Consider the following 16310-nt stretch of genomic DNA (forward strand, 5'->3'; position numbering starts at 1 on the left):
CTCTGTCCCTCTCTCTCTCCCGCTCTCTGTCCCTCTCTCTCTTTCTCTCTCTCTCTCGCGCTCTCTCTCTGTCCCTCCCTCCCTCTGAACCCCGAGCCGGTCCTGCAGAAGGGCCGTTATTTAGTTTGGTTTTTTTTTCCTTCCCAAGGACGTGTGGAGAACAATGGCCGCTTCCCTGTTCCTTATCCGGTCCCGCTGCCGGGACAATCGGGCCGCTCTCCTTGGTCTATTTTGGGCCGAGCGGAACACCAGGTCCTGCCCCGTGAGGTACAGGACAGTACAGCGAGAGTGAACCACGGGACAGGCTGAACCACTCAACCCTTCCCAAACCAGAACCTGAACCGCTCAACCCTTCCCAAACCAGAATCCACCCCAAACCAGAATCCACCCCAAACCAGATTCCACCCAAAACCAGAATCCACCCAAACCAGAATCCACCGCAAACCAGAATCCACCCCAAACCAGAATCCACCCAAATCTTCTGTTTTTTTCTGGGGTTCGGATGGAAAAGCGTGACATGGACGGACGGAAGAGCAGGGAGGCGAGTACCTGCAGGCCGTACGGCCCGTGGCGTGGGCGGGGCAAACGTCTCAGGTCCCAGGTGAAGCAGACGCATACCTGGAACATCGTTCCCCCGAGCGGTGGATTCCGGAAAAGGGGGGAGGGGGAGGTGGGGGGGCGGGGGGGAGTTGCTGTGAGACGAAGCTCTTTCATTGGGACAAAGTTGCCTGTATTGCACATTCCATGGCTGCTGGTCATGAGAAGGGCCCTTTAAATGTTCCCCTGCAGCGCAGGGACATGGGACTGAATCCTCTCATTGAGTTCAGCAGGAAGTGAGGCGCTTGCGTAAACTGGCACAGTTACGCAGTCATGGGACTGAAGCACCAATCAGCACATTTTTAAGACAAGTCTGCACCACCAGTTTTGCACACATGCACACACGCACGCACGCACATACACACACGCACGCACACAGACGCACAGACACATGCAAAGACACACGTGCACACACACATACACACACGCGCGCGCACAGAGACACATGCACGCACGCACGCACACAGACGCACAGACACATGCAAAGACACACGTGCACACACACACACACACCCCATTTTAAGCAGAAGCCCACTTCGACACTTTACTCGGCGCTGTAGCAGTTTACAGGAAAGAGAAGCACTCAAATCAGACCCCTAGCGCAGCAAGTAGCCAATATGAATAAGAATCTTTGTCTGAATACATCTGCCAACCGATACCCCCCTCCCCCCTCCCCCCATTTTAATCAGGCCGGAAATGAGCCCCATGCTTTTCCATAGCTGCCCTTCACTGTGGACCCACAGCAGTACACACAGAGTGGGATGTTCCAGGAATGCAGTGCAGCACAGAGAGAGGCACAGAGGAGCGGCCCGCGGGAAGAATACTGCATTCAGGCGGCCAGAGCCTCTGGCGCCTCCCCCGTCCCAGAGTGCCACCCTGCCAGGCCCCTCGAACCCGCAGCTTTCTGCAGGCTTTCTGCAGCCACGATTCAGACCCGAGCTGCTTCACACAGCTCTCAGCTTCTACCTGCATGCTCAAGCTTCAGCTTCTACCTGCGTGATCAAACTCTCAGCTTCTACCTGCATGCTCAAGCTTCAGCTTCTACCTGCATGCTCAAGCTTCAGCTTCTACCTGTGTGATCAAACTCTCAGCTTCTACCTGCATGCTCAAGCTTCAGCTTCTACCTGCGTGCTCAAGCTTCGGCTTCTACCTGTGATCAAACTCTCAGCTTCTACCTGCATGCTCAAGCTTCAGCTTCTACCTGCGTGCTCAAAGTTCAGCTTCTACCTGTGTGCTCAAGCTTCGGCTTCTACCTGCGTGCTCAAGTGCTGAGATTCTACCTGTGTGATCAAACTCTCAGCTTCTACCTGCATGCTCAAGCTTCAGCTTCTACCTGTGTGATCAAACTCTCAGCTTCTACCTGCATGCTCAAGCTTCAGCTTCTACCTGCATGCTCAAGCTTCAGCTTCTACCTGCATGCTCAAGCTTCAGCTTCTACCTGCATGCTCAAGCTTCAGCTTCTACCTGCATGCTCAAGCTTCAGCTTCTACCTGCATGCTCAAGCTTCAGCTTCTACCTACATGCTCAAGCTTCAGCTTCTACCTGTGTGCTCAAGCTTTCAGCTTCTACCTGCATGCTCAAGCTTCCGCTTCTACCTGTGTGCTCAAGCTTCAGCTTCTACCTGCATGCTCAAGCTTCAGCTTCTACCTGCTTGCTCAAGCTTCAGCTTCTACCTGTGTGCTCAAGCTTCAGCTTCTACCTGCATGCTCAAGCTTCAGCTTCTACCTGCTTGCTCAAGCTTCAGCTTCTACCTGCTTGCTCAAGCTTCCGCTTCTACCTGTGTGATCAAACTCTCAGCTTCTACCTGTGTGCTCAAGCTTCAGCTTCTACCTGTGTGCTCAAGCTTCAGCTTCTACCTGCGTGCTCAAATTTTAGCTTCTACCTGTGCGATCAAACTCTCAGCTTCTACCTGCATGCTCAAGCTTCAGCTTCTACCTGCATGCTCAAGCTTCAGCTTCTACCTACATGCTCAAGCTTCAGCTTCTACCTGTGTGATCAAACTCTCAGCTTCTACCTGCATGCTCAATCTTCAGCTTCTACCTGTGTGATCAAACCCTCAGCTTCTACCTACATGCTCAAGCTTCAGCTTCTACCTGTGTGCTCAAGCTTCAGCTTCTACCTGTGTGCTCAAGTGCTGAGGTTCTACCTGAGTGGTAGAAGTGGAACTACCTGTTAAAAACCACATAAAGGTGTTCCTTTATGGACTCCTTCGTATGCAAGCTTAGTGGCGTTTGCACATGAACACAGTTGCAGTAATAGATAACCGGACATTTCAAAATACATTCATAACCACGTATGTACAGGCCCACGCTGAGCACCAAAATGATACATTAAAAATTTTATTTAAAGTAAAAAGGATATCTTATCTGAAGAACAGTGCATTGTGCATTAACAGTATATGACACAGCAGCGCTACTCTTAATGCTTTCATCTGCAGCCAGAGACTGTGTTGCATGCAGCTTCGAAAACAAGACCAGGCAAGCCTAGTTGATCCGGTCCCTGGATACGACCAGAGGGGATCGATCTCTCCCAGGAACGGAAGTGTTACACCCTTCTGGCCACACGTGGTACTGCACTCCTGTATTCCTTCCTCCCCACTGAGAGTCAATAGCCGCGTTTCCACCAAAATTACCCGGAACTTTCAGTCCCAGGAACTACTTTACCAGGAACTAAAAGGTTCCTTCAGCCAATGGTTGTCTGCGTTTCCACCGGGGTCTAAAGTACCGCGAAGATTAGGCAAATTAGCCCACTGACGTTGTCGTCGGTCCATCTGTCATATGATTTCTTCTGTAACCCCATACTACCACCGAAGTAGCCTACATTATTTTCTAATAACCCGGACAGCCCGGAGGGGTTTATTCCACTTATATACAACGGGTTACCAACAATGACTATATATGGTTACTTTTGTATTTATTGATTTTCATATATCCTCTCAAACACATTAATTAACAGCAGAAAACATGCACACGTTGTAAACAATTAGCTGTTTTATTACTTTCTCGTCGTCAATTCCATATAGGCTAATCGCAAAATGACAAGAATAGAATGAAAACTCGGACTTGCGTGAAAATGTAAATTAGTAGTACAGCCACCGTTTGCTTTCCTTCGAAGTTACTGCTAGCCGTGCAGCGAAGTGTGCCCTCCAGATACGAACCATGCACCATAAATGAGTCCACAGTCTTCCTGGTCTTTTCGTGGAATTGAAAAATGGCAGTAAAATTGAGTAAAATTACGGCAGTCTGAAAAAGCTAAAGGGAAGATTACTAGAATTAACCTGTTATTTTACCCGGATAAAAAGTGCGGAAGGTGATTTCCAGTTTGCTTGTACTGTATCACCAATGTTAATTATGCAGAACTACCGCATACCTCACACAACTGTATCAAACGTTTTGAGTCAATTACAACGGGCTAACAAAGAAAATCCGGAAGAAAATATTCAGCAACCGAATTAATCCGTTTGAATGTTTTGGTAGCCTACGTAATATGCTGTCCCAGCACGAATGCTTAGCATTTTATAAAACGAATACTAAAGCAAGAAAAGAACAGAAGAGCACACGTTATAATTCCAAGACGTTGATAGGCTATAACCAAAAGTAGGCTACTGCGCCGCATAACATACACGTTTGATTTGAAGTTATTATGAAAATAAATTGGTTTGCCGATGCATATTTTCAAACATGGCGGGTAATGGCGGAAAATAAATACAACACAAACGCTACGAGTACTCGACCAATCAGAAATGTTCAGCGCTGCAAGCTCCACCCAAAAGGTTCCTGTACTTTCGGAAAGTACTACCCCCCGAGCAGGAACGTTTTGGGGGGTAAAACAAAGCCCCCAGAACTAAATTTAGACCCTAGTTCCTGGGGTGGAAACGCACTGAGTTCCTCAAAAGGTTCCTAGTTCCGGGGTATAGTTCCTGCGGTGGAAACGCGGCTAATGAGTCAGGGGCCTGGCGCGGGCCGTGTTAAGGCTGCAAATGAGGCTTCTATCACACCAGATGCCTGTGCGTGCGCAACGCAGCTCATGTTAGCCCACACACCTGCAGTCGGCAGATCGTTTTCACGAAACATCGTTTCACATTTTCAATCGCCACATAACTAGTTTTCAACTACCCTCGTAATGACACTCTTTAGGATGACTGAAAGACGGGATCGACTCACTGGGAAGAGAAAACATAACTATATCATGTTACACACCAGCAATATTCCAAATGGAACAGCCAAAGGATCGCCATACAAAATATAGCGGTAAAAAAGAAAAAACTCAGGACTAGGGGTCAGCCAAGTATGCCAAATCAGCACTGCTACCTGCAACTGCCTTTTGTTCTGTAACTGCAACATTACGACAGGAAACTCAAGTCAGTTACGGACAATGACCGTTCTGGGCCAGGCCCCCGAAAAAAAAGGTCACGTACACTCTATGGTATTTCCGGTTCCAGGATTGACTGGAGAGTAAACACTGGGCATCGCGTCAGATCGCGAGGCCAAGCGGCACTCGCCCGTGAGCGTCACACAGCGAAGTGCAGGTACCCCTCTCCAGGGGGATTACTGTTCAGCTCCGCCTCCTTCACTGATACCATTCATCTGCCTGCCTGAACGTGTGTGTCTGTGTGTGTGTGTGTGTGGGGGGGGGGGTGTGCGGGGTTTGTGTATGTGTGTGTGTGTGTGTGCATGTGCGTGTGTGTGCATGCATGAGTGTGTGTGTGCGTGTGCGATGTGTGTGTGCGCATGTGTGTACGTGTGTGGGTGCGTGGGGGGATGTCTGCGTGTGAGTGTGTGTGTGTGCGTGTATATGTGCGTGTGTGTGCGTGTGTGTATGTATGTGTGTGTGTGTGTGTGTGTGTGTGTGTATGTATGTGTGTGTGTGTGTATGTGTGTGTGTGTGTGTGTGTGTGTGTGTGTATGTGTGTGTGTGTGTGTACGTATGTGTGTGTGTGTGTGTGTGCGCATGTGTGCGTGACTGTGTGCGTCTGTGTGTGCATGTACGTGTGAGTGTGTTTGTGTATGTATGTGTGTGTGTGTGTGTGTGTGTGAGTGTGTGTGTATGTGTGTGTGTGTATGTGTGTGTGTGTGTGTGTGTGTGTGTGTGTGCAGGTCTGTTAGTCATGAGTCATTCCATTCGGCAGCTCCAGGCTGGAGACTGAGCTCTGAAGCGCGTGCTCTGAGACCAGCGTAGGTGTGAAAGATGCGGAGCCGGGGGCCGTGGCTGAAGTGCATCTCAGCGACCAATCAGAGCGGCCGAGGCAGGTTAGCATCTCAGCGACCAATCAGAGCGGCCGAGGCAGGTTAGAATCTCAGCGTCCAATCAGGGCGACCGAGGCAGGTTAGCATCTCAGCGACCAATCAGAGCGGCCGAGGCAGGTTAGAATCTCAGCGTCCAATCAGGGCGACCGAGGCAGGTTAGCATCTCAGCGTCCAATCAGGGCGGCCGGGGCAGGCTTTCTCCCCTCAACCAGCTGGCGGACTCCTGCTTCACCGGACGCACAAGCGTTTTTTTTTCACTTTCTCCACCGCTGAAGAACGCGGACTGGCATAGCCAGCACTCCTGATTCCCCTGGTCTGATCCGATGAAATACATGGATCTGGAAAATCTTTAATGCATACGCTTTCATCCCCCAGGAGAGATAAGGCACTTCGGTCCCTGGTGTTTCTCATGCAGCGTGAAAACCAGTTCGCTGGTGACCCTTCAGCTTGATTCAAACGTGCTTTATCTTGTGTAAGAAAAAAAAAACAAAAACTAATATTTACACTGGAAAAAAAAAAGGATTTCATTCAGTGCTTGGAGGAGACAAACCCGTTTTTATAGGTATGTAATATCTGTTGGTGGAAGTCGCAGAAGAGCCAAAGATGACATTAAATCAATAAGCGGATCTCTGGTTCCTGACCAACACCACTTCCATTTTAACCACATACACAATGTAGTCACACAAGGACGCAAATAAAGGCACAAGGACACGTCATGTCGGTGCACCGGGAATTTACACAGTTGGCTATGGAATGCAGCCACATTCAACTCAAACTGTAAATGAAGTCTGAATGCAAAAGGGCTCTGTGAGCGTGTCCAAAGCATGAAGGACCAATAAACAAGCGGCTGGGATCCACACAAGCTCAGGACACGAGGGACACCAGTCCTACCATTCCCAAGACTTGCCTGTGGATATGGTGCACGCACGGAGACACGCACGCACACACACGCACGCGCACGCACGCGCACGCACACGCACGCACACGCACGCACACGCACGCACACGCACGCACCTTCGCTGTATTAGAGAACACATCTCTGAGGGGCGACTTAGCTCAGGGGGTAAGAGCGGTTTTCTGGCAGTTGGAGGGTTGCTGCTTCAATCCCCGCCCTGGGCGTGTCCCTGAGCAAGACACCTAACACCTAATTGCTCCCAACGAGCTGATTGGTACCTTGGCATGGCAGCCTTTCACCATTGGTGTGAGTGTGTGTGTGCGAATGGATGAATGAGAGGCATCAATTGTGCTTTGCATAAAAGCGCTATATAAAATGCAGTCCATTTACCATTTACCGTCTCCACAAGGTGGGTGGGTCAACTTCTCACATCACAGTTTCAGCCCGCCCAGGTTCACAGCGTCAAAAAGTGAGATTATACACCCGTGAGTTTCCGTCATCACGGTCACGCACACTTCACAACGCTCAGCGGGTCATTTATAATCACGCCTCAGCCTCCTTTTCATCCAGATTCGAGGGCAACGACTTGCACGCGACAAAGAGGCACTACTTCAATGTCCACACGCGCGCGTAACTCGACGCGGACCTTGCGTGTCACGTGACTTGTGAGTGACGGAAGACACAGCTCCTGCTAAGGAGGTCACCACTCTTTCCGGTGATGTCACCAGCTTTGAGGTGCCACCTGTACCCAACATGGTACCCACAACAGAAGCCACAACACATCCTGGACAAAATTATCATTATCTTTTTTTGTTCTGATGAAGGCTTACTATAACCAAAACATTGACACTGTTGCTAGATTAAATCATTAATCTTGGCGCATTAAATCGGCAGTGCGATTATTTCACAGTAAATGACTCCCGACTATGCGCCTAGAGCTAGCTATATTGCGTTGGTGCGCGAGCGTCTCTTCAGACATTTCAAAGCGGTTGTTGAACCTTGCTTTTTTTTTTTTTTGCACTAAAATATCCTTGTAATTATATAAACACAAACTTGGCGCACGGACAATAGTAGTATTTGAACTGATACGTTTCCAAGCTATTGCTGCCAAGTTCATCTAAAGTCCACCTTACTCAAAGACTCTAAAATCAGTGGGTTTTAGAGTCTTTGACAGGCTTCCCCACTCAAACTGCACAAAATATGAGCAAACCTCATGGCACCTTGCAGGATACATTTGTGATACACACATTCAAAATTAAAAGTATGGCATTCATATATGGGCAGGGCACAATCAGATATTCAGAAACAAGTTACAATAGCATTTCCTTATAAATGGACTTAAAACGGAATAAGCTATAACGGCGCGGTGGTGCTCAATTAAAATTAATTTCCCCCGTGGAAATAATTAGATAACATATATAATTGCCAGTATTAAATGTAGTACATTAAAGCGTGGTCTACTGTACAGGTTACATTGCTATAGTAAGATAAAAACTGATTTTCCATCACGCAGATCAAAGGTGGTTGTGAGATTTTGGAGTTCCGGTTCGAACGACTTCCAAGTACGTCAGTACTGTGGACAGCGAATTTTAATCACCTGTACAGTAGAGGTGATGGCCAGTCACTGTTGACAACAGACCGACAAACTGTACAAACGCCTGTCACTCTCACTACACATAAGAATGTATTAACGCCGCACTACACCGCCACGCTGTTTCCAGCATAAGGTAGATTTGAAAATGGCAAAACAAAAATGTAATTGCTTTAATCTGCTGAATACGGTTATGACGGTTATGATATGGTGTGCCTTCTCGGTTTGCGATGTCTAACATTCCAAACTATATTATTGTAAAGTTAAAGCTATGTAGCGTTTGACTCAGCGCTTTAGTAATACGTTGCTTTTTTTATATCGCCGTGCTGTCTGATTTAAAAGCAAGCCAGCTGCTGTACAGGCCAGCCTGTACTTGCGATTTGGAAGCGATAAACCAACCCTTATATGTGCTCGCTTACCTTTTCCATTTTGCCAGGCAGTATACCAAGACAAGCTGAGAAAAGACGTGAGAAAAATAATCGCGGTGGCAACAGTTCCATTTCTGAGCCTCATTTCATTTCAGCAGGCTTCCACGGCGCTGATCTCCGGGCAGATGTGCTTCCTCAGAGCCCCTCGTGCCGCGGGGACGGAAGGAAGGGGTCCGACCGACCCGACTGCGTCGTCAGGCGCGCCGCCGCTGGTCAATCACGAGTCGAGGCCGATCGCAGCATTCTCACAGTCCGTCAGAGGTGCAAAAACATGACCACAGCCACTATTACTCATTCAAATCAATCTGGAAAAAGGATAGGTGGACAAGTAGCCTAGGCTACGTTTAGGAGCTTCGTGCAACACCCGTCGTCTTCAACAGTTGTCGCTGGCCGGCAAGCGTTCTAAAATGAAATGACAGTAAAAATGTATTTTTTTAAAAAATTAGATTTGATGACAAAGGAAAAAACCAATAACAAATTAAAAGGTTTAGTCAAATTAAGCGGCTAGCTAGAATACGTCAACCAACTGTCAGGCAGTTCAGCTCGGGGGGCATAACACACCCACATGTCGAGTTTTTCCACGGTTTGCATTAAAACGGATATCGGCCCCAGCGACTCGTCGTTATACAGCACGAGACGCCAGTCTTGAGACTTTAACTTCTTTCAGGCGCCTCTTCAGTATCGCTCCGCTTAACTGGCGACGGATAAGCAGATTAAATCACGGGATTTTGAGGCTGCGAGCCGCGGCTAGCTGGCTACTTACCGCGTCCAAGTTGCTTGGCTGGAGAGTACGGAATCGCGAATGACTTTGAATGTAAAACCGAAAAATCCCACAGTGTAGCCACTCTCGACGTCTCTGGGTCGGGTATTGTAGCCTAAATGTGACCGAATTCACTGAATGGCGAGACTGTAGAAAAGTCTGGAATAATAGCCTACTATATAAATTCTGACTGGTTAAGTCACATTAACGTATTAGCAGTTACTTCAGTTCCGTCTTTATTCCCGTTCAAGTTCGATCTGCATACCATCCGCCACCAGCGAAACAGTTATGGACCTTTTACAAACAGTGATCTCTCAATCAACCTTAGCGTGGATCCCGCCCACTGAAAGATACTACTGGCTACTGTCAACCCTCACTACACCAACCACAAGTCAACAGTGGCCAAAATTTGCATACTGGTACAACGATCTCCACAATAATTAATGTTTTTAAAAACAAGTGCTCTACATATCAGGCTAGCCAATCTATTTTGTTAAAAACAGATAATGTCATATATTGGTTACACTTGAGATCGCTTTCACTTGTTTTAGTGATCCTAACTAATCACATTCCTGGGAGGTAGGTCTGATAAGTCCAGAAGAGCGCCATTCTGTGTCAAAACTTTGAACAACATCTTGAACAACATACTTCCCCAGTAAATAGAATTTACTGCGTAATTACAAAAAAGGGTACTATGCTGTGTTGCAAATCAGAAAGGAAACTGTGACAGTACAGTCACATCAGGAAACACTGTATCTAATCTAGAACAGACATTCCAAAAAGACGCACGCGCGTATTGTAACACTGCGGTCGTTCTGGCTAATCGCCAGGACGATACAGTTGGCTAGTTTATATACAAAAAAATGTGTGGCTTGTTTTTTAGGAACACACGCGCACGTACAGTTGCTGCTCATTCCGTCGACGGAGTATGGATCAAATTGCAATATATCACATGAAAATTCATATTAATTTATATAACAGCCAATAATTATCCATACTCACACAAACACCGGAATCGGGATCAGTTAATGTATATCGTGATTCGTGTGACGTCATTGTGTGATGAGAATATTCCTATGGGTTGCATGGGACGACACTGATGTCTAGAGAGGCAGGTGCTTTATCCCGGAGGTGTACAGTCCTGCATATGCCACGATGACTCGTCTGTTTATTAGGTTTTTAATCTTGCCGAAGATCCAGTCATGTTTAGGAAACAGTCCGGATACTGCATTTGAAAAAAGTTAGTCGACTACCCGCTAATCCAGTTTCGTGAATTACCTACAGGTAGCCCACACGAGTCCTTAACTCATTTTATGCACATTTTTGAGTGACCTCGGAAAGGTCGCGTGAATCTCATTCTCATCACTGCGGTCCTTCTGCAAACGCAGTTAATCGTAGGTCAAACAACCGGGTGCTTTGAGTGAAATCCTGTAACGCAACACCAGTGCAGTCGTGCCGCTGATGATCGTGGTGATATACGACTCTTTTTTGTTTATATAACCGACGCGATTTAGAGTAGCCTATGCCTACAGCCCTGCCAACCTGTAGTCCCCACGGGGTGCTCCAATTACAGCATGTCAGTTTACGATCCGCGCGCGACACCGCCTCTACGGAGCGTCACCTGATCGCGAGGGCTAATTGATATCCTTTAGCCTGGAATTTATCGTCATGCATATTGTACTGTTTCCCAGTGTTCGACTCAGTACTCGGTGGCACCGTGCCACACCACGCCACCAGCAAGCACTAACAAGGAATGTTAGAAGTTCCTAACTTTTCCCGAGACTGGGAAATCATACACCACACAGCTGAAAAACGATTCTTAAACACAGCTACACAACACACACACACACACTGTCAAAAGTATTTCAAAGCACATCAGACACGGAAAACATATACAGGTTATGTGTGTATGCATGCACACAGCCATATTTAACACTTTATTGCTGCACTTTTACAGCAACTTCCTCAGTGGGCAGCATCCTCAAAGGAACAGGTAGAAAACAATTTCTCTTTTATTGTACATATTTCCCTTAATACTGGTTTCATCCTTTGTGGGTTACAGTGAAAGTTGTGGTCAGTACACACACATTTTTTGTTGTTGTTGCAGGAGCTATTCCATGCAGTGTGTATGTGCATGTGTTTGCATAGCATGCGTGAGCACACTGAGGTGTATGTCGTAGTGTGCTAGTGTATGTGTGTGTGTGTACTAGTGATTGTGTGTGTGTGTGTGTGTGATTGTATGTGTGTGAGTGCACTTGTGATTGTGTGTGTGTGAGACTGTATGTGTGTGAGTGCACTAGTGACTGTGTGTGTGACTGTATGTGTAAGAGGCCACTAGTGATTGTGTGTATGTGTGACTGTATGTGTGTGAGTGTGCTAGTGTGTGTTTTGTTGCTCTATGTGTGTGAGTGCAATAGTGATTGGCTGTGATGTATGTGTTTGTATGTGTGTGAGTGCAATAGTGATTGGCTGTGATGTATGTGTTTGTATGTGTGTGAGTGCAATAGTGATTGGCTGTGATGTATGTGTCTGTATGTGTGTGAGTGCAATAGTGATTGGCTGTGATGTATGTGTCTGTATGTGTGTGAGTGCAATAGTGATTGGCTGCGATGTATGTGCTTGCATGTGTGTGAGTGCAATAGTGATTGGCTGTGATGTATGTGTCTGTATGTGTGTGAGTGCAATAGTGATTGGCTGCGATGTATGTGTCTGTATGTGTGTGAGTGCAATAGTGATTGGCTGTGATGTATGTGTTTGTATGTGTGTGAGTGCAATAGTGATTGGCTGTGATGTATGTGTTTTGCATGTGTGTGAGTGCAATAGTGATTGGCTGCGATGTATGTGCTTGCATGTGTGTGAGTGCATGACTCATATGTGTGATGTGGGAGCTGTGATGGTGATGTGTCTGTATGTGTGTGAGTGCAATAGTGATTGGCTGTGATGTATGTGTCTGTATGTGTGTGAGTGCAATAGTGATTGGCTGCGATGTATGTGTCTGTATGTGTGTGAGTGCAATAGTGATTGTGTGTGACAGACATGCGGCTGAACTCCTGATATGAAGGTGAGCTGGAGACAGAGGGGAACTGCCCCGGCTACAGCAGACGTTGCTCCCCGGGAGCTGGGCGACGGGGCCGCAGTCAGAGGGGCGCGGCTTTTAGGTACTCATGCAGGGGAACCTGCGAAACCCCGTCCACCCAGTTCTGCAGCCACACCTGCTCCAGGCTCAGCTTCATGAAGAACCACCTGTGTTCCACCGGCCACTTCCTCATCGCTGGGTGTCTGTAGCCAAAAAAAGCCAAAATATTCCATCAAATCCCAGTACTTGTAACAGGTGCTCTTATGTAGAGTGACTTACACAGGTTGTTTTTTTCCATATAACCCATTAGCGGAACGTTTGCTGACATAATTCCATAACTCGATAACCCCCCCCCGCTCCAGAAACACACTCACACCCTCACACACTGACACTCAACCCCACACCCTCGCACACTCAACCCCAAACCCTCACACACTCAGACCCACACCCTCGCACACTCAACCCCAAACCCCCACACACTCAGACCCACACCCTTGCACACTCAACCACTCTCACAACCCACACCTGCACCTAACCACATCGCAACCCCACACTCTTGCACACTCAACCCCACACCCTTGACACTCAGCCTCACATCCTCACATACTCAACCGCACACACCACACGCCAACTCCGCCCCACACCTTGCACCTCCAACCCCCACACACTCAACCCCACACCTCGCACACTCATCCCCACACCCTATACACTCAACCCACACCCCAACACTCAGCACACACCCTAAACCCCACACCCCACAACTCAACCCACACCTGCACACTCAGCCCCAACCATGCACACACTCAGCCCCACACCCTTGCACACTCAACCCCACACCTGCACACAGCCCCCCCCACACCCTTGACTGTACACCAGCCCTCACACCTAGAACATGGCTCAACCGCACACCACCACACGCTCAAACTCCGCCCCACACCCTTGTACACTCAGTCGCACACCCCCGCACACTCAACCCCACACTCCCGCACACTCAGCCCCACACCCATATACACTCAACCCCACACCCCCGATCACTCAGCACCACACCCTAAACCCCACACCCCACAGACTCAACCCTACATCCTAGCACACTTAGCCCCACACACCCTTGCGTACACGTACTCAGCCCCACACCCTTGCGCACACTGACTCAACCCCACACCCCTGCACACACGCACTCCACCCCACATCCCCGCGCACTGTCACACACTCACATTCACCCACCTTGAGAACATGGCTTCTTTGGCAAACTCCGCTTCCTCCCTCCCCACGTCCATCACCTGCCCTGTCAGTGTGAGCCTGGCACTCCGGGGGTCATCCAGGTCAGGAGCCTTCTCCCTGCAGTCAGGAAAAAACCAGCTCTTCCAATACAAGCAACACAGGAACACTACCCATCATACACACAGGGTGCTTACAGGATGCTATAAGTGCTTAAAGTGCTTGAAATGGATGCTCAGAAATTTAAGTATACTGGGATACCTGGAAAAACATACCTCTGTTCATCAAGTGCTTAAAAATGTCCCTAAAACTAAAATGATCTAGGCTCTAGAATTGACATTTGACAAATAATGTTGTGCGTGACATTTTCCCAACAATTTGTTCCATTAAAATTTGATATGATTTCAATATAATAAAAAAAAAGGTATACTATTAGGACTGTTTTCATATAAATATACCGCTGTGATTTTAGAGAACCAACTCACAGTTGGTTTTCAGTCACATGCTTTGTGTTAGGTCATTGAAAATGGGGAAATAGTGCTTGACATGAGTTCTTGAAAGTCCGTGCAGTTAGTTTCATGACGTCTGTGCGTGACCCCTGTAAACAGCACATCTTGCAAATAAAGTAACGCTAATGCTGTAAACTTCCACATTAACACCTGGACACGACCACTGGAGGTTGGATAATTTACTTGCAAATTGCCACCATTTTAATAGCCTACCTTTATAGCGTTAACTTTACATTATTTTTTAGTGGATTGCAGCACTTTAAAATTTGCACAGTCTCCATTCCCAATGAAATCCGTAAAACAGGAAACGGGGGTTCTGACTCGCTGTACCTGCTGATTCCCTGCATGTCGGAGAAAGTGAGGGAGGCGAAAGGGTTGCTCCTCAGGTCAATCACGGTGTTGTCCATCTCACTGACGTAGAAGTACGGCACCCCTGTGCTGTTGTCGGAGGGGCCGTCGCTGACGGAGAAGATTTTCCCGAAAGGTACACCTTTAATCTGTAAACACACACACACACACGTGAATGAATGCACCGACGCACGCTCTCACAAGAACCGCTTAGCTCTTGGGAGCACTGCATAGTGACAGGTTATGCAAGATTACTTCTATATACATATGAAATACATATATGAAATGCAATATAGTGGCATATGCTATGAATCAGGGATGCACACGTTTCGTGAATGCAGATTAGAGAATTGTGTCACGCAACATTTCAGCAGCCAACATAACAAGAGCGCGACAGAGGAAATGCGATCACAAATGTGAATCCTGCTATGCACCGTGTCCAATGTGGAGATGGTGGCGAGGAAGCCCCAGTCGCTGTTATGAGCCAGGCATCGAGCCGTTCTCGCCGTTTCCTCGGGCGGGGGCGGAGCGCCTGCGGTCCGTTTCATCCCCTCCATCCGATACGAAAACATTCTGGGAGCCGCCAATGCTTGCTTAAGGTCTTTGGTCTCCAGCAGCGGCTCGGGGCGTTTTTCCGCATCGTTGTCATAGACGGAGGCCGGGAAAGCCTGTTTCCAAATGCTGCCCGCATCTACGAGGAGAGCCGGAGCCGCCTCTTCGTTTGAGTTAGCCTCCAGTTCTCCCTCAACATCGTTCGTGACAGCCCAGGAGACCGAGTTTAGGATGGCGTAGCCTTCACTGGGGCGGAAAACCGCGGCGAGTACCACCAGGAAAAAGTTCAACTCCATCTGTTTTTTTTTTACTGACGCACAAATAACACGGTTCATGCGTTTATACTGAATTAGGCACACGTTTTTACATCTGCGGCAGAGAGCGCGTCTTGGTGAAGACCAGCTGCGTGTAAACAGCGCCACGACCCAGCACAACGGAAAACAGGTCGCATCAAAAATCAGTGTAAATTACCTGTGCAATTGAGAACTTTTACTAAAAATTGAATTGGTTTCCACGAGTAGCCTAACTAACATTACCGTTTTGCAGCTGATCAAACACCTTAACTCGATAACGACAAAAGTAAACGAATAAAATCCAATGTATGCCTAGTCTTTAGCCAGCGAATGTAAACAAGTGGAAAGTCCATGCTTTTCTGCAAATAATCCCCGCGCCAGATCGCCTCTCCCATAATGAAATCGGATCCGTATACCCATCCATATCCTTTATGAACAGATTGTTGAAGCTTACACCTTAAGTCAGTACGCAAAATCTGCTCAGCCGGCTGTCGGGCTATTTCGGTGGACAGATGGATGAAATATATGCATCAAATGACTAAGTCACGTTTTTATATATCTGTAATTACTTGTAAAAAAGTTTCCTTGCATAAAATTCACAATTGTTTCTGAATTTACCTAAAACGACGTCTGCCAGGTGAGATTTTTTTATTTTTACCTTTCATTACACACAATAGATTAGCCTATTGCACGTAGGCTATCTGTGTGCGTGAAGAGCTCTGAGCTTCCGGTCCAGATTGGGGCCCATAATACTAAAGTACTGTATGTCAGTGTACGCGAACTGATCTAGGACCGGT

At 47.6% G+C, this 16310-nt stretch overlaps 2 protein-coding genes across 3 annotated transcripts in view; both read right to left on the reverse strand.

Moving 5' to 3' along the window:
* The window catches only part of mgat4a (alpha-1,3-mannosyl-glycoprotein 4-beta-N-acetylglucosaminyltransferase A), a 39082-nt gene extending 29250 nt beyond the window's left edge, over positions 1 to 9832 (reverse strand). Inside the window, exons 1-3 of one of the 2 annotated variants that reach the window (XM_064311917.1) lie at positions 9521 to 9832; positions 9323 to 9451; positions 8749 to 9159 (exon numbers count right to left, since the gene is read on the reverse strand). In XM_064311917.1, the coding sequence (XP_064167987.1) occupies positions 8749 to 8842 (94 nt within the window). In that variant the 5' untranslated portion in view covers positions 8843 to 9159; positions 9323 to 9451; positions 9521 to 9832. The remainder of the gene's footprint in view (positions 1 to 8748; positions 9160 to 9322; positions 9452 to 9520) is intronic. The other variant, XM_064311916.1, reaches the window with a different exon arrangement.
* Positions 9833 to 12413: 2581 nt separating this feature from the next.
* Positions 12414 to 16058, reverse strand: creg2 (cellular repressor of E1A-stimulated genes 2). Its single transcript, XM_064310980.1, has 4 exons — positions 15103 to 16058; positions 14651 to 14817; positions 13818 to 13931; positions 12414 to 12796 (listed from the first exon to the last, which is right to left on the reverse strand). The coding sequence occupies exons 1-4, from the start codon at positions 15553 to 15555 to the stop codon at positions 12655 to 12657; spliced, it is 876 nt and encodes a 291-aa protein (XP_064167050.1). The 5' UTR covers positions 15556 to 16058; the 3' UTR covers positions 12414 to 12654.
* Positions 16059 to 16310: the final 252 nt, after the last annotated feature.

Source organism: Anguilla rostrata, chromosome 15 (assembly GCF_018555375.3).
Source record: "Anguilla rostrata isolate EN2019 chromosome 15, ASM1855537v3, whole genome shotgun sequence".
In the NCBI taxonomy this organism is placed as follows: domain Eukaryota; kingdom Metazoa; phylum Chordata; class Actinopteri; order Anguilliformes; family Anguillidae; genus Anguilla; species Anguilla rostrata.

Bases quoted from the DNA above. Each gene is read 5' to 3' on its own strand.
- creg2 (XM_064310980.1), bottom strand. From the start codon at position 15,555: ATGAACCGTGTTATTTGTGCGTCAGTAAAAAAAAAACAGATGGAGTTG. The intron at 14,818-15,102 runs GTGCATAGCAGG...GTGTGTTTACAG, and splicing joins CCATCTCCACATTGGACACG to ATTAAAGGTGTACCTTTCGG. The intron at 12,797-13,817 runs GTGGGTGAATGT...TTTTGGCTACAG, and splicing joins AAAGAAGCCATGTTCTCAAG to ACACCCAGCGATGAGGAAGT.